The sequence below is a fragment of the Bos indicus genome, chromosome 10 (assembly GCF_029378745.1).
Source record: "Bos indicus isolate NIAB-ARS_2022 breed Sahiwal x Tharparkar chromosome 10, NIAB-ARS_B.indTharparkar_mat_pri_1.0, whole genome shotgun sequence".
Lineage (NCBI taxonomy): Eukaryota > Metazoa > Chordata > Mammalia > Artiodactyla > Bovidae > Bos > Bos indicus.
The window spans coordinates 53535993-53553157 of record NC_091769.1 but is presented as its reverse complement, the minus strand read 5'-3'; the positions used below and the strand labels follow the sequence as shown (position 1 = coordinate 53553157).

Sequence of the window (17165 nt, the reverse complement as noted above, 5' to 3'; positions counted from 1 at the left end):
TATATCGTTTAATCTGATAAGGAAAGCTTTTCTATACTAGAAAACCAGGATTAGCTTAGCACAGTACCACTTAGCACATATAAAAATGTAGTCACAGACTAATAACATCGTATCATCTAGGAGCTTATTTAGAAATGCAAAGTCTATGCCCCAGACACACCTACTGAATTAATCTCTGGCAGCGAGGTCCAGGAAGCTGTTTTAACAAGCTTTTTCAGTAATTCTTATGCAAGCTGAAGTTTGAAGAGCAGGAGCTTGCAATTATAGATCTAAAGTAGCCAACACACCAGGTCAATTCTCAGTCTCAGATAGAAATAATCATCACAAGCAGAGCATGTATGTATGGGAAAAGAAATACTCTGACAGTTTTAATCCCTAGAAAACATCCTCAGAAGATTTCTAAGTCATTTCCTCAATCTGGGGATAATTACTACCATAGAGTTTATAAATTCAATGTAATATGACAAAAATAATTGAATAATTATTTTAGGAAGAGACCATCAGGGAGGTTGGGAAACACAAATTATACGCAAAAATGTGTTCATACAACTGTTATTTTCTCAGAGGAGTGTGTCTAAGATTTTATCTGATTACCAGAGAAGGTGAACCAAGTAAATTAATTTTTTAAATGAGATTTTAAAGTAACTTTTAAAAGCTCTTTCTTCCTTCTCCTCAAACAGATTGCTTTATTTGGTAAGAGGAGAGGAAAAAGTTACATTTTAGGGTATTTTGATGGCTTCCACTTCTGTCTAACTTACACCTTATTAAAATGTTGGTACTTTAAAAATTTTCATCATCTGAATTCAGTTTTAAGTTCCCAATCTATAAAAATGAATTATACTCTCTATTATTTATTACACAAACTCCATTCTTCTAGTTTTGTGTATTATAGGAATGGAAAAGTGAATCTGTAGCTCATAAATAAAGAGGGGGAAAAACTACCTTTCTTCTAGACCTGCGTGAAGTTAATAACAATATGTAAATAATCTAAGAAAGGGGAAAAAAAGTTAAGATTTTTATTACAATACAGTAAAATATAACATTTAAATCTAAGTTTTGAAAAATCACCACCTGTTTATATTTATATATAATTATCAAAACTCATTAAGCTGTTTTCTAAAAATAAGTGAATTTTATTGTATATAAATTAGACCTCAATAAGATTAGATGGGGGAAAAAACTCCCTTTGACCATCTTTTCTTAGCAATCTTGATTTGGTATAAGTGAAAACTTTACTTCCAAAGAAATACAAAAGGGATCAGTTTCCTAAATATCCAACAATACTGACAGTATGCCTACTATTTAAAACACTAGACTAGAAGTTAATAATACAGTACGAAAGGCAGGTTGTCTGCCTTAGAATATCATGTTCCAGGGTTAGCAGGGGAAGGTAGTCAAAAAGCAGCTGGCTCAGAAGAAATGCCTAATAAACATTGGCTTAACATATGAGTACATATGCATAAATATATAATTGCCACAAGATAAACATCAACAGCAATACATATAGTTTTGTGGTTGCGTGAGGGAAAGCTGAAGGTAAATGGAGAAGTCAGCTAACAGTCAGGAGTATATTTCAGTTAGGAAGGTCTCTATACTGACTTACTCCAAGAAAAGCAAATAAGAGTTGAAAGCACTGGAAAAGTCGTTAGGAATTAGATATTAAAAAGTCTCATATTCTCCAGAAAATCTGAACTTCATCCTATTAATATTAGGTAGGTGAAGGATTTCAGGCCAAAAAATGACCTGACCAGATGTTAGTAACAAAAGAAAAGAAAAAATGGAAAAGGGGCCAAGTGGTGGATTGTGGACAGGAGACCATTTATGAAGTAATCACAATAATCTGTTCTTCTAATGACTATTATTTCATGCCAATGAATCTATATAAAATATATAATGAACTAAAGCATAGCTTATAAAAATTAATTCAGTAATCTTATTTATTGTATAGGAACAAATTATTATACCAGCTTTCTTTTTCCTTGGAAAATTTTTAAATCATCCTTCAAATCGTAAACGAAATGTCACTTATACAATACCTTCTTATTTCTTGTTTAAAGACTTCATCCTTACCTTCTCTGGGCTCAAACAGTCATTTATTTATCACATTAAACTAGGTAAATATATCTCTCCTACTAAATTGTGAAAATTAAAGGCAAGAGCTTTATCTACAATACCTAGTAATGACAATTTAGAAATAATACCTATAATTACTTGAATATCTCCTAAGTGCAAATGATTTTATTAAACATTTTAAGTACATTTCCCCAATAATGACAGTAACTTTTTCTTCAAGAAAAGAAAAATGGGAATCAGTTAAATAACTTGCCCAAAGTGACACATGCAATAAATGGTGAGTTCTGTTTTCAAATTCAGATTTGTCAGATTCTTCACCATCAGTTTACCATACTTCTTAGTAAACAGTAAATAAACTCTGCCAGAAAAAAATATTAAGTACTTGTCTGTGACCATAATTCTATTACATGTAGAGAAAAAGCCTTCTTTCTTATTCATAATGTTGAAGAATAGCAACATCACACAGCAATTCAGTTTTTTGCAAATGACTTCTACTGCCACCTAAAAGCTATTAGCAAATAAGGTGCAATAATTTAAAAAATCAAACCTAAATAATGCTACTTCAAAAAAACCATTGAAAATTAATGTTAATGATGCTCTTCTTTGTAAGAGTCTTATTTCAAAGATGTTCCAACTGTGTAAGATTTTTTTAATATACTCTTGAGATTTTATTAGAGCCTTTTTTTGTAATTATACTAATGACTCTCACTTGCTGTCTGTAATGTGCTAGGTGGCATGGTAAACATAAAGAGCTACTTCTCAAGGAGATAATAGTTGTATTACACAACTAACCATAATAAAGGGAGACAGGCTAATTGGGAATGTTTTGGAACAGAATGCATTTGTAGGTTTTATAAGACAAATGAGAAGCCTGTGATAAATGGGAGAGGGAGGAATAGAATGACTCTTGGCCTAAGAAAACATAAAATATTTTCTGACTCGATCCCCTACAAACTAAGTGCAGAATTAAAGCTGCACTGGGGCGGCAATGTATTGGTCAAAGAACAAAAGACTTTCCACACAGAAGTATTCTTCACAAAGGATGCCAGGGCCTGGTTTAGAGGAAATGGATTGATTATAGGTGCAAGCAAAAGGAACCTGACAGATAAGAGACGAAATTGTAAATTAACTGAAAGAAGCTGGGGAAGAACTAGAGGAGATAAGGGGCAGGGTTAACTGCGAAGTGCAACGTGTGTGATTTCTGAGATCAATGCCTGGATGAAGGTAACAGGAAAAATACTTGAGACTGAAAAGATTAATTAAAATGATGGACTCCAACTGTGTAATTATAGTAGGCCAGAGTGACAACTAAGAGAATTTAAGATAAAGCGTTAATAAGATACTACCTTGCTGCAAGGAGATCCAACCAGTCCATTCTAAAGGAGATCAGTCCTGGGTGTTCTTTGGAAGGACTGATGCTAAAGCTGAAACTCCAATACTTTGGCCACCTGATGCAAAGAGTTGACTCACTGGAAAAGACTCTGATGCTGGGAGAGATTAGGGGCAGGAGGAGAAGGGGACGACAGAGGATGAGATGGCTGGATGGCATCGCTGACTCAATGGACATGAGTTTGAGTGAACTCCAGGAGTTGGTGATGGACAGGGAGGCCTGGCGTGCTGCAATTCATGGGGTCGCAAAGAGTCGGACACGACTGAGCGACTGAACTGAACTGAACTGGAGGTACTACAGATAAGAATAAAAAAGTATACTTCTTATTTTTAAAAATAAAAAGACAGGTCCCAATTCAAGTTAAAGATCATGAATCAGAGTTGATCTGAATCAAGCACTACTTGGTAGTTTAGAATTGAGCATAAAGTTCAGTAGAAGATGATGTTCAAGTCTTTGGCCTTTAAGCCAGGTAAGCAAGACTAAATGTGTAAAAGATTCTAGAACAAAAACAAAGCAACAGTCAAAACAGATGACCCTGAAGGTAAGGATGACTATAAAGTTAGATGAGTGCTACTGGTCCAGAAAAAGGACTTCAAAGCCCAGAAAGTCACAGGGAAATGGGAATTCAAAAGAAATGAAGCATATATAAGATTAAAATATTATTGTGGTAAGAAAGGGAGCACAACAACTGAAGAAGTCAGGGACCATGAAGTCAGGCTAGATATCAAGGGGGTTAAAACACTGTGAGAGAGGTGCTAAAGCCACCAAGAAACATGGCAGAGTCCTTGTAAAGGAGAGGTTGATTATGACCTGAAAGTAACACAAAGGTCATATTGTGATCTGTATAAAAATCACTTTTGTTAGTTATACTCTAATTCTAACTTTTGGGGGGGAGGGGAAGCAAAACTTCAGTGAATAATCAACCTAACTGGCTTATATTGGAACAATTTTTGACTATTTTTTTAAAAATAAAAATCCATCCTGAAGGATACCTCAACTAATGCGATACCAATGAAGATAACATAGGCTGTGAAAGTTTTCTCTGCATGGAATAAATACTGAAGTTATCTAAACTGAATGAATTAATGAAAAATAATTCCAACAGTGGCAATAATGAAATAGTCTCTCATCTCACTGAATGAATGCAAGGATGGATGGCCTGATGGATGGATGGACAGACAGACAGAATGGATTATAGAGAAAAATAGAGAGAGAAAGAAAGAGAAACAAGATCCAGTAAAATATCTAAGATCACTGAAAATCCTGGAATCACAAAGTGACTGCTTTGAAGAAAATAACACTCATGAGATTACACGTATGCTTCACGAGGAAGTGAAAAGTGAAAGTGTTAGTCACTCAATTGTGTCCAACTCTTTATTCTTTACCACGTGACATTACTTTTCCGTCTTTGGAAGTAATGGTGTTTCAAAGTTCTATAGGATAAAAAATTCCCATAGGAAAACTATTTTCCCTAACAAATCTATCTTAATTTCATTAGTCTAACTGTTCTTACAATTCAAGTTTCCAGGAACTTTATGAATTACTATGTTGAAAAATAGTACGAGGAATCATCTTAGAAGTTCTCTAATTATTTCTCAAAGAGCAAAACTGACTTATACTAGGGCCAACTGTTTTCAAGAACAAACTTGCTAAACTGTAATTTTAATTGGCAATTATAGTTGTTTAACTCATCTTACCTCATCATATGATTCACATAGGATTTGCTACAGCTAGTGTTGTATCTGCAAAAACTACAGTGGACATATGTAGGAAAGTGGTTTGCAAAATCTTTTATTTCAGAATAACACTCAATGCACTTGTGAACTCCCCGACGATACCTTATAGAGATACAAAGAAAATGATAAAAATATATTTTAAAACAAATATAATAAAGGAGAGCCTTATTAACGGTCTGTTAATTAAAGCTAAGGTGTTTACAACTTCAAATAGGGATTTATAATTTGAAAAATCTGCTATAGAATAACAGCTAGAATAAGTATAAGTAATTTAATATTAGCTAGTGTTTTTTACTGGAATAAAAGGGATTAAATTAACCATTCAAAGATCACAAGACATAAGCACAACACAAAATCCCAGTGTTTTATGTTGAATGAACATTAAAAATATTATATTTTTATATAGTAAAAAATACTATAATTTTTTATAATGAATATAAAAAGATAGTAATTCAAGTACTGTTCAATAGCTATAAAAACATTTTTTATTATTTGTTGGCATTAAGTGATAGCATATAAATATACAAGAGAGTTGTATAATAGGGTAAAATTTATATTAAATGAAACTTTTATCATGTTCCTGCTCAGTTACTAATTAAGATTAAATTAGTATTGGGTATCAAGAATAAAAGTTTACCTTAAATTCCTCAATGCTGTATTGACTTTACTTTTTTTATTGCTACTAGCCAATGTGCTTTGTTTCTTCTGCAGATTAGATATTTTTGATTTGTATTTAGGTTTATTTCCATTAGGCTTACTTGCATTAGGTTTACTTGCAATGGATTTAGTTATATTAGGTTTACTTGTGTTGGATTTTGTGGGACTTTTAGCAGTTATATTTTTAGTCCTCGGAGGTGAGAGCTGAAGGGTAGAAGTGCTTGCACTAATGGAAGGTGTGGTTGAAGATCCTGATTGAAGAGGTCCAACTGAAGCTCGAATAGTAACCTACAAAAATGAAGATAATATCTGCTTTAGAAAATTAATCATTACCTTACTGTTAAAATATCACTGCATAACAAAAAGTTAAACATCAAGTATTTGGAAAGGGCAAGTATAAACTATAACTGGATAAGTCTTTCATTTATTTTAAATGTTCATACCAATTAAATGAAATTAAGCTTGATATTTACTCACTTGTAATCTTACATTTTTGTACTGATATCAGTTATATGTTAAGTTATTAATGGATAATTAGCAGTTAAAGCAAATTATATGAATATTAAAAGAGTACATTCCCTAGCTATTTCTATGCTCTGATTCAACTTTAGAAATTCACAAACACAAAGGTCAAAATTTATATCTCAAAACCTAGAAAGGACTGCATCACCCTTCAACAACTATAAAGCAAGCAAATCTATGCTAAACATGATTTCTTCTTTTCAGGGGCTCATTGGGCAGGATATATGTTTACAAAGATTATGAGAGGGGTTATATAAATTCATTACACTGTATGGAGAGTTTAATAATACTGAGAATTTCCTTAAAGGGAGCTAATATAAGACTTATCATTAGGTATTCAGAAATTATATTTGCTGGTGGACAATGGGAAAACACAATTGCCTACCACACTAACCATTTGACTATACATACCCCATGTATTTGAGAAACAGCCTATGAGGAAATATCATGAAAAATACGTGCTTTGGCATCATACAAAGGCACTGGACTAGTAATGAAAGACTTGAGGTTAAAGCTAAGACTATTTCTTCCTAGCCATGTGACCTTGATTAAGTTACTTACCCTCTCTAAGCTTCTTTATCTATAAGGGACAATATCTGCCTTATCTACTTTACTGGATTACTGCCTGGATTAAATAATAGAATATATGAAAAAGTATACCAAAAGCCTAATTCTAAGGTGCTATAAAACATTTAGTATCATTATTATTATTATTATTATTATTATTATTATTATTATTATTAAGGGAAAATATGAAAGAGGACTGCCCTGTTTACATTAGTGTTTTGCATGTCTAGTCCCAGCATGGAATGAATGGACTGCAGGGAAGGATGCTGGATAGCTTCTCTTGCTCTAGGTCTTCAGAGCATGGCTTAATATTGTTATAGTTAATTCAAATAACAGACATACCCACATTCAAAGGTAAGTACCCAAAGCCAAATATAAATGTTTTGGGGATTATTTCACTTTGGATTATCCATGCCTCTGTTTCCCTCCACTGGAGCAAATATTCAAGAGCTGACTGTATATAAAGAAGTCAGAGAAAACAGAGGTATATAAGGCAAAAAGGGAAAAGTAAATTACAATCATCAGTATGCAGTCAGACATGTGTTGGTTCACTTAAAACATAATGCTATCCAGCAGCAGAACTTGCATCTCTAAGAGTAGAATCAGTAATACCTTCAATAAACACCTAAGAACCTACAGCATTCAACAGGCACTATACCAGATGCTGAGGATACAAAGATAAATAAAACATGATTCCTCAAGCATCTTACAGTTCAACAGATAAAAATGACAAATACACTGCCAACAGGAATAGCTCAAAAATAGCCTATGTAACACTGATGCAACCCATTGCCTCCAGCATAGTTAATCTAGTTACACTTTTTACAAAGGAATACCGCTCTAGACTTGCACACACTATTGACCAAAAAGCAATGGTTAGGCGTTTTTTCCCTAAACATAGAACAGTGAAATTTAAAATTAAAGTCTTAACTAAATCACAAATCATTTTTAAAGTATTATATCCAACAAATAAAACCAGGCAGGAGTTAATGTCTATTATCATACAAAATGTTAAAATACAACATATTTGAACTCACTTTTGTTCCAGGAGGCAATCCTTCTAGTTGTTTAGGTTTTATAAATGTCCGATGATGCTGAGTCTTGTGATCCATTTTCTCTTTGCATGTTAAAAATTGCAGTCTGCATTTTGTACAACGGTGTATTCCCTTTTTCTGTTCAGGAACCAGAAAGAGGGGAGAAAAATAGTTTCTACAACCACAAATCCTGCATTCTGAAGCCACTTTAATTTTAATGATACTAAATCATTTTAAAACTAGTATTTTACATCTCCTATCACACATAATAGCAAAATATTACTATTTTTTTAATTATTAGCATTTAGTTTTCAAAAACATTTGTTTCTATACAGAAATTGAACATGAAAGGTTGCCATCGATAGATTCTAATGAAAATTTCTTAATAGTGCTATGAAAGCTCTTCTGGTTATAATTTTTAAGTACTTAGACACACGATACTGTGAAAATGAGCTACATGCATTTTTATCCCATAAAAGAATAAATTATTTTTAATTTTTGCTATTTCCAGTTCGTTGGCAAGATGGAAAAATAAGTTCAAATAAACTACACATTTCAAAGAAACCTGTTAGAACAATGGATGTATAAAGCAGTGCTGTCTAAAAAATTTTCTTCAATGATGAAATGTAATTCAGCTGCACTGTTCAAAACAGTAGCAACTAGACATATGTGGTTATTGAGCACTTGAAATGTGCTAAGTGCAACTGAGCAATCAAATTTTAAATAATTTAACTTTAAATATCTACATATGGCTAGAGGCTACAGCACTGAATAGTGTGGATATAGAGGCATAAATCAAAACAACTATTACCAATCTACTTACTGGCTGAGACCCCTTGACTGAATCCCTCCTCAAACTTAATCCTATTATTTTTCCACAGATGGGAAACAGGACCCAAGAAAAATCTAAATCCCTTCCCCATAGCTATTCAGTGACAAGGCCAGACACCTGATCCAATGTTCTTTCTACTACACAATATCAATTACAATCTTTACCTTTATGCTCTCATTAATTTAAAAAGTATATATGTGTGTGTATATATATACAAACTGAAGCAACATATAAACTCAGAAGAATGGTTTCTCTGAAGTTATGATCTGCCAGATACATCACTACTTCCATTTACACAATCAATCATCTACAAAATTCAAACAGATAATACATTGAGAAGTACCTCGCACAGTACTGGCACACATCAGATATTTCATACAGTTCTTTACAAAGTTCAAAGCAATATATAAATATGTTTGCATTACTATTTTAGGTACAAATTAAGACTATTTTAGAAATGTGATGCATTAGATTATATTGGAAATACGGGCAATTTTAATTCACTCATACATACTGAAAGAGGAGGAAGAGAAAGAGAAAACTTGGACAAGAAACAGATACCAAGTTACAATGACAGAAAAAAGTTCTCCAGAATTCAGTACCCAGAAATCTTTTCTCTATGTATAATCACTCCTAAAAAAAAAAAAAAAATGTATAATCACTCCTTAGGTTCTCTCTTCATTTCATGGCTTTAAATATCTTGTATCCAACTGCCTATTTGACATCACTGTGTGTGGGTGTGTGCTAAGTGCTTCAGTTGTGTCTGACTCTTTGTGACCCCACGGACTATAGCCTGCCAGGCTTCTCTGTCCATGGGAATTCTCCAGGCAAGAATACTGGAGTGGGTCGCCATTACATGTAGGGAGGATCTTCTCAACAAAGTGATGGAACCCAGGTCTCACATCTCTCCTGCACTGGCAGCCAGGTTCTTTACCACTAGTGGCACTTGGAAAGCCCACTTGACATCACTACTTGTATGCATTTTAAACCAACATGGACAAAATGGAATTCCATATTTCCTCCCTCCCTTCCTGCCCCCCAAAATACATCTACTCCTCAATTTTCATCACATGACAACAGATGAACATTCCATTCTTGCAGCTGCTTAGGACAAAAAACTTGGGTCACTCTCTCTCACATCCCATATCCAACCCATCAGTAAAACCTGTCGGCTCTACCTTCAAAAACCGTCATAGTATTTCCACTTATTACCTCCAACCACCACTACCATACTTATCCAAAACACACATCTTGCCTAATAATAACCTCCTTTGTTCTCCCTTTCATGTTCTTTCTTCCCTATGGTCTATTCTCCTCCCAGTGGTCAATGATCTTAAAACATGGCAGATCTTTCACCTGCTTAAAATGTTGACAGTATTCCAAAGTCCTGATTCTGATTTACAAGGTTCTATATGCATTGGCCTGCATTCTATTGCTACCACCTTATTTCCTACGACTTTCCCTCTTATTACTTTACTACTCTGCTCTAGCCACAATTGAGTGTGAGGATTCAATAAGATAATACATGTAAAGTACCTGTTACTGGTAGAAGGTAAATGACTGCATAGATGTTAACTGCATACTTTAACTGTTTTCATTAAAGATATAATGAACATATTTAACACATACAAAATCACTTTCATTATTTCTTAAAAGTCATAAAAACTGGATTGTTAGCTCTAAAATCACCCAAGACATAATAATACATTGCCTTAGACAGAAGTTACAACCAAAGTCATCTAAAACAATAAAAAGTCAACAATTCTCATTATTTCATATTGGACTAATAGCTCAGCTATAATTTCCCAATCTTTTGTAAATAATCATACAAACTATAAATATCTTGAAGGATGCCTGATGATCCTTCTTATTAATAGATTTTCACCTTCCTAACTTCTGGCTGTCTAATTCCTAGGCTCTCCAAATAAACAAAAAAGAAAAACTGTACACCTATGGCAAGTGATGACATAAACCCTAGGGTAGAAAAACTGATTACAAATCACACAGTTCACATGGTCGGCCCACATACCTCTTTCATAATTACTATTCTTCCCTATTCTTAATATTAATATTAATCTTACTCTGGAGCTTAATAAAACATAAAGGAAAATGATGTTAAAAGCCCCATAATGAAATAAAACTGTTTTATATTTAATTCTCCCTTTCAAAATTAAAGGCCAAAGATGAAATATAGAGTGCCAAGAATAGCACTTCTCAAATTCTGTTCTTCAAAAAATGTTAATAAATACTGTGCAAATAAAGGGTTCAATGGCCAAATAAGTCTGGGGAATAAACACTATATCCCTGTTTAGAGATGTACAATGTCCATTAGCATATTAAAATTTCCGAGGAGTCCTATTTTAAAAAAGAACAATTTAATTTTGTAAATCTGTGCTTCGCCAAATTTATTTACCAGTAGCAACTGGAGGGGGACATCTATGAACACCTGATGAACACTGCTGGGGAAATACAAAATAGAGAGATCTTGCCAGAACTTCTCAAAGATAGGTAGCATCCCAGTCACAGCAAAGTTCAGTTCAGTTCAGTTCAGTCACTCAGTCGTGTCCAATTCTTTGAGACCCCATGGACTACAGCACACCAGACCTACCTGTCCATCACCAACTCCAGGAGTATACTCAAACTCATGTCCATTGAGTCAGTGATGCCATCCAACCATCTCATTCTCTGTCATCCCCTTCTCCTCCCGCCTTCAATCTTTCCCAGAATCAAGGTCTTTTCAAATGGGTTAGCTCTTCACATCAGGTGGCCAAAGTATTGGAGTTTCAGCTTCAACATCAGTCCTTTCAATGAATATTCAGGACTGATTTCCTTTAGGATGAACTGGCTGGATCTCCTTGCCCTCCAAGGGACTCTTGGGTCTTCTCCAATACCACAGTTCAAAAGCATCAATTCTTCGGTGCTCAGCTCTTTTCATAGTCCAACTCTCATATCCATACATGACTACTGGAAAAACAATAGCCTTGACTAGACAGGCCTTTGTTGGCAAATAATGTTTCTGCTTTTAAACATGCTGTCTAGTTTGGTGATAACTTTTCTTCCAAGGAGCAGGCGTCTTTTAATTTCATGGCTGCAGTCACCAACTGCAGTGATTTTGGAACCCCCCAAAAATAAAGTCTGCCACTATTTCCACTGTTTCCCCATCTATTTGCCATGAAGTGATGGGAACAGATGCCAGAATCTTCATTTTCTGAATGTTGAGCTTTAAGCCAACTTTTTTTCACTCTCCTCTTTCACTTTCATCAAGAGACTCTTTAGTCCTTCTTCGCTTTCTGCCATAAGGGTGGTGTCACCTGCATATCTGAGGTTACTGATAATTTTTCCTGGCAATCTTGATTCCAGCTTGTGCTTCATTCAGCCCAGCATTTCTCATGATGTACTCTACATATAAGTTATATAAGCAGGGTGACAATATACACCTTGACATACTTCTTTTCCTATTTGGAACCAGTCTGTCATTCCAAGTCTTACTGTTGCTTCCTGACCTGCATACACATTTCTCAAGAGGCAGGTCAGGTGGTCTGATATTCCCACCTCTTCCAGAATTTTCCCCAGTTTGTGGTGATCCACACAGTCAAAGGCTTTGTCATAGTCAATAAAGCAGAAATAGATGTTTTTCTGGAACTCTCTTGCCTTTTTGATGATCCAACAGATGTTGGCAATTTGATCTCTGGTTCCTCTACCTTTTCAAAAACCAGCTTGAACATCTGGAAGTTCATGGTTCAAGTATTGTTGAAGCCTGGCTTGGAGAATTTTTTTTTTATATAAATTTATTTATTTTAATTGGAGAACTTTGAGCATTACTTTACTAGTGTGTGAGAGGAGTGCAATTGTGTGGTAGGTTGAGCATTCTCTGGCATTGCCTTTCTTTGGGATTGGAATGAAAACTGACCTTTTCCAGTCCTGTGGCCATTGCTGCCTTTTTCAAATTTGCTGGCATACTGAGTGCAGCACTTTTACAGCATCATCTTTCAGGATTTGAAATAGCTCAACAGGAATTCCATCACCTCCACTAGCTTTGTTAATAGTGATGCTTCCTAGGGCCCACTTGACTTCACATTCCAGGATGTCTGGCTCTAGGTCAGCGATCACACCATCGTGATTACCTGGGTTGTGAAGCTCTTTTTTGTATAGTTCTTCTGTGTATTCTTGCCACCTCTTAATATCTTCTGCTTTTGTTAAGTCCATACCATTTCTGTCCTTTAGTGAGCCCATCTTTGCATGAAATGTTCCCTTGATATCTTTAATTTTCTTGAAGAGATCTCTAGTCTTTCCCATTCTATTGTTTTCCTCTATTTCTTTGCACTGATCGCTAAGGAAGGCTTTCTTATCTCTCCTTGCTATTCTTTGGAACTCTGCATTCAGATGCTTATATCTTCCCTTTTCTCCTTTGCTTTTCACTTCTCTTCTTTACACAGCTATTTGTAAGGCCTCCTCAGACAGCCATTTCTTTTTCTTGGGAATGGTCTTGATTCCTGTCTCCCGTACAATGTCACAAACCTCCATCCATAGTTCATCAGGCACTCTATTGTCTATTTCTCATTTCTACTGTATAATCGTAAGGGATTTGATTTAGGTCATACCTGAATGGCCTAGTGGTTTTCCGTATTTTCTTCAATTTAAGTCTGAATTTGGCAATAAGGAGTTCATGACCTGAGCCACAGTCAGCTCCCGGTCTTGTTTTTGCTGATTGTATAGAGCTTCTCCACCTCTGGCTGCAAAGAATATAATCAGTCCAATTTCAGTGTTGGCTATCTGGTGATGTCCATGTGTAGAGTCTTCTCTTGTGTTGTTGGAAGAGGGTGTTTGCAATGATCAGTGCGTTCTCTTGGCAAAACTCTATTAGCCTTAGCCCTGCTTCATTCTGTTCTCCAAGGCCAAATTTTTCTGTTACTCCAGGTGTTTCTTGACTTCCTACTTTTGCATTCCAGTCCCCTATAATGAAAAGGACATCTTTTGGGGGTTTTAGTTCTAAAAGGTCTTGTAGGTCTTCATAGAGCCATTCAACTTCAGCTTCTTTAGCATTACTGGTTGGGGCATAGACTTTGATTACCTTGATATTGAATGGTTTGCCTTGGAAACAAAGAGAGATCATTCTCTCATTTTTGAGATTGCATCCAAATACTGCATTTTGGACTCTTGTTGATTATGATGGCTACTCCATTTCTTCTAAGGGATTCTTGCCCACAGTAGTAGATATAAAGGTCATCTGAGTTAAATTCACCCATTCCAGTCCATTTTAGTTTGCTGATTCCTAAAATGTCAACGTTCACTCTTTTCATCTGTTTGACCACTTCCAATTTGCCTTGACTCATGGACTTAACATTCCAGGTTCCTATGCAATATTGCTCTTTACAGCATTGGACCTTGCTTCCATCACCAGTCATCCACAACTGGGTGCTGTTTTTGCTCTGGCTCCATCTCTTCATTCTTTCTGGAGTTATTTCACCACTGACCTCCAGTAGCATATTGGGCAGTTCATCTTTCAGTGTCCTATCTTTTTAACTTTTCATACTGTTCATGGAGTTATAAAGGCAAGAATACTTTGTGGCAAGTGGTTTGCCATTCCCTTCTTCAGTGGACCACATTTTGTCAAAACACACGTTACATTTTGTCAGTCACAGCACAGGTGATCCCAAATTTAATAGGAAATTCTACTTTTATGATCTTTTCCAATGAAAAACCACAAGACAATTTCATGATTATCTAATGACTAGAGTGGAAAGCAAGGTGAGCACCAATGCTGAAAAAACTGACATGTCAGTTTAATCAGTAACAAGAAAATGCATTGAGCTAATTCACGAGATGGCAAAAGTTGGTAAAATGATCAGATTCAATAAATCCACTAACTTCTGGTTTTGGCAAAAGCACTGTTAGTGTTCTTTCAAGTATTTAAGAACAGAATCAGAAACAATTCCATTCACCATTGCAACGAAAAGAATAAAATATGTAGGAATATATCTACCTAAAGAAACTAAAGACCTATATATAGAAAACTATAAAACACTGGTGAAAGAAATCAAAGAGGACACTAACAGGTGGAGAAATATACCATGCTTATGGATCGGAAGAATCAATATAGTGAAACTGAGTATTTTCTACCGAAAGCAATCTATAGATTCAATGCAATCCCTATCAAGCTACCAATGGTATTTTCCACAGAGCTAGAACAAATAAAAAATTTGTATGGAAATACAAAAAAACCTCGAATAGCCAATGCTATCTTGAGAAAGAAGAATGGAACTGGAGGAATCAACCTGCCTGACTTCAGGCTCTACTACAAAGCCACAGTCATCAAGACAGTATGGTACTGGCACAAAGACAGAAATATAGATCAATGCAACAAAATAGAAAGCCCATAGATAAATCCACACACCTATGGACACCATATCTTTGACAAAGGAGGCAAGAATATACAATGGAGAAAAGACAATCTCTTTAACAAGTGGTGCTGAGAAAACTGGTCAACCACTTGTAAAAGAGTGAAACTAGAACACTTTCTAACACCATACACCAAAATAAACCTAAAATGGATTAAAGATCTAAATGTAAGACCAGAAACTATAAAACTCCTAGAGGAAAACATAGGCAAAACACTCTCTGACATACATCACAGCAGGATCCTCTATGACCCACCTCCCAGAATATTGGAAATAAAAGCAAAAATAAACAAATGGGACCTGATTAAAATTAAAAGCTTCTGCACAACAAAGGAAACTATAAGCAAGGTGAAAAGACAGCCTTCAGAATGGGAGAAAATAATAGCAAATGAAGCAACTGACAAACAACTAATCTCAAAAATATACAAGCAACTCCTGCAGCTCAATTCCAGAAAAATAAACAGCCCACTCAAAAAATGGGCCAAACAACTAAATAGACATTTCTCCAAAGAAGACATACAAATGGCTAACAAACATATGAAAAGATGCTCAACATCACTCATTATCAGAGAAATTCAAATCAAAACCACAATGAGGTACCATTTCACGCCAGTCAGAATGTCTGCTATCCAAAAGTCTACAAGCAATAAATGCTGGAGAGGGTGTGGAGAAAAGGGAACCCTCTTATACTGTTGGTGGGAATGCCACTAGTACAGCCACTATGGAGAACAGTGTGGAGATTCCTTAAAAAACTGGAAATAGAACTGCCTTATGACCCAGCAATCCCACTGCTGGGCATACACACTGAGGAAACCAGAATTGAAAGAGACACGTGTACCCCAATGTTCATCACAGCGCTGTTTATAATAGCCAGGACATGGAAGCAACCTAGATGTCCATCAGCAGATGAATGGATACAAAAGCTGTGATACATATACACAATGGAGTATTACTCAGCCATTAAAAAGAATACATTTGAATCAGTTCTAACGAGGTGGATGAAACTGGAGCCTATTATACATAGTGAAGTAAGCCAGAAAGAAAGACACCAATATAGTATACTAACGCATATATATGGAATTTAGAAAGATGGTAACAATAACCCTGCATGCGAGACAGCAAAAGAGACACAGATGTATAGAACAGTCTTTTGGACTCTGTGGGAGAGGGAGAGGGTGGGATGATTTGGGAGAATGGCATTGAAACATGTATAATATCATATAAGAAACGAATCGCCAGTCCGGGTTCGATGCAGGATACAGGATGCTTGGGGCTGGTGCACTGGGATGACCGAGAGGGATGGTACGGGGAGGGAGGTGGGAGGGGGGTTTAGGATGGGGAGCATGTGTACACCCATGGCAGATTCATGTTGATATATGGCAAAACCAATACAATATTGTAAAGTAATTAACCTCCACTTAAAATAAATAAATTTAAATTAAAAAAAAAAAAAAGAACAGGAGCAGTGTTGCATTGAACTTTTCAGCCCAAACAAAGGATGACTTAATTGCTTCAGGAAAACAACCAGTAAGCATAATATCAGAATTCAAGACACAGGTATAAGCACTAATACTGGGTCCCCAAAATTACAAAGTAGAACTAAATCGAGTTCTCTGTCAGAGTTCATGTATCAGCAGTAAGTGTCACTACTATTTTCTGGGCAGCTATAAAAGACCATTCCTGGTCAATGATGCCAACATGTCTTCTTATAATATGGGGGCTAAAAGTGGAAATACAGTTTGAAGAGAAAGAATAAAACACGATTATGAGTTATCAACCTTTTCTTTATCAGTTCGAACTCATCTTTTCCCCTGCTCATGATAATTACCTTCCCCAGTCCTACTCTTAGCCTCTGAAATACCCATTCTTTTGGATATTCCTCCACTCATCTTCTCTTTTTTCCTTCAATTCGAGATTTCCTGGTATTTCTAGCTATCTTTCAAAATTATCATGTAT

The 17165-nt window shown here is 35.5% G+C and overlaps 1 protein-coding gene across 8 annotated transcripts in view; it reads right to left on the bottom strand.

Moving 5' to 3' along the window:
- The window catches only part of ZNF280D (zinc finger protein 280D), a 185383-nt gene that overhangs the window by 98255 nt on the left and 69963 nt on the right, over nucleotides 1-17165 (bottom strand). For all 8 annotated transcript variants that reach the window (XR_011568657.1, XM_019968775.2, XM_019968774.2 and 5 more), the window contains 3 exons: nucleotides 7983-8117; nucleotides 5837-6144; nucleotides 5161-5301 (listed from right to left, as the gene is read on the bottom strand). Coding sequence is in view for 7 of the 8 variants with exons in the window: in XM_019968775.2 (XP_019824334.2) it covers nucleotides 5161-5301; nucleotides 5837-6144; nucleotides 7983-8117 (584 nt within the window). In the remaining variant the exon portion in view is untranslated. The remainder of the gene's footprint in view (nucleotides 1-5160; nucleotides 5302-5836; nucleotides 6145-7982; nucleotides 8118-17165) is intronic.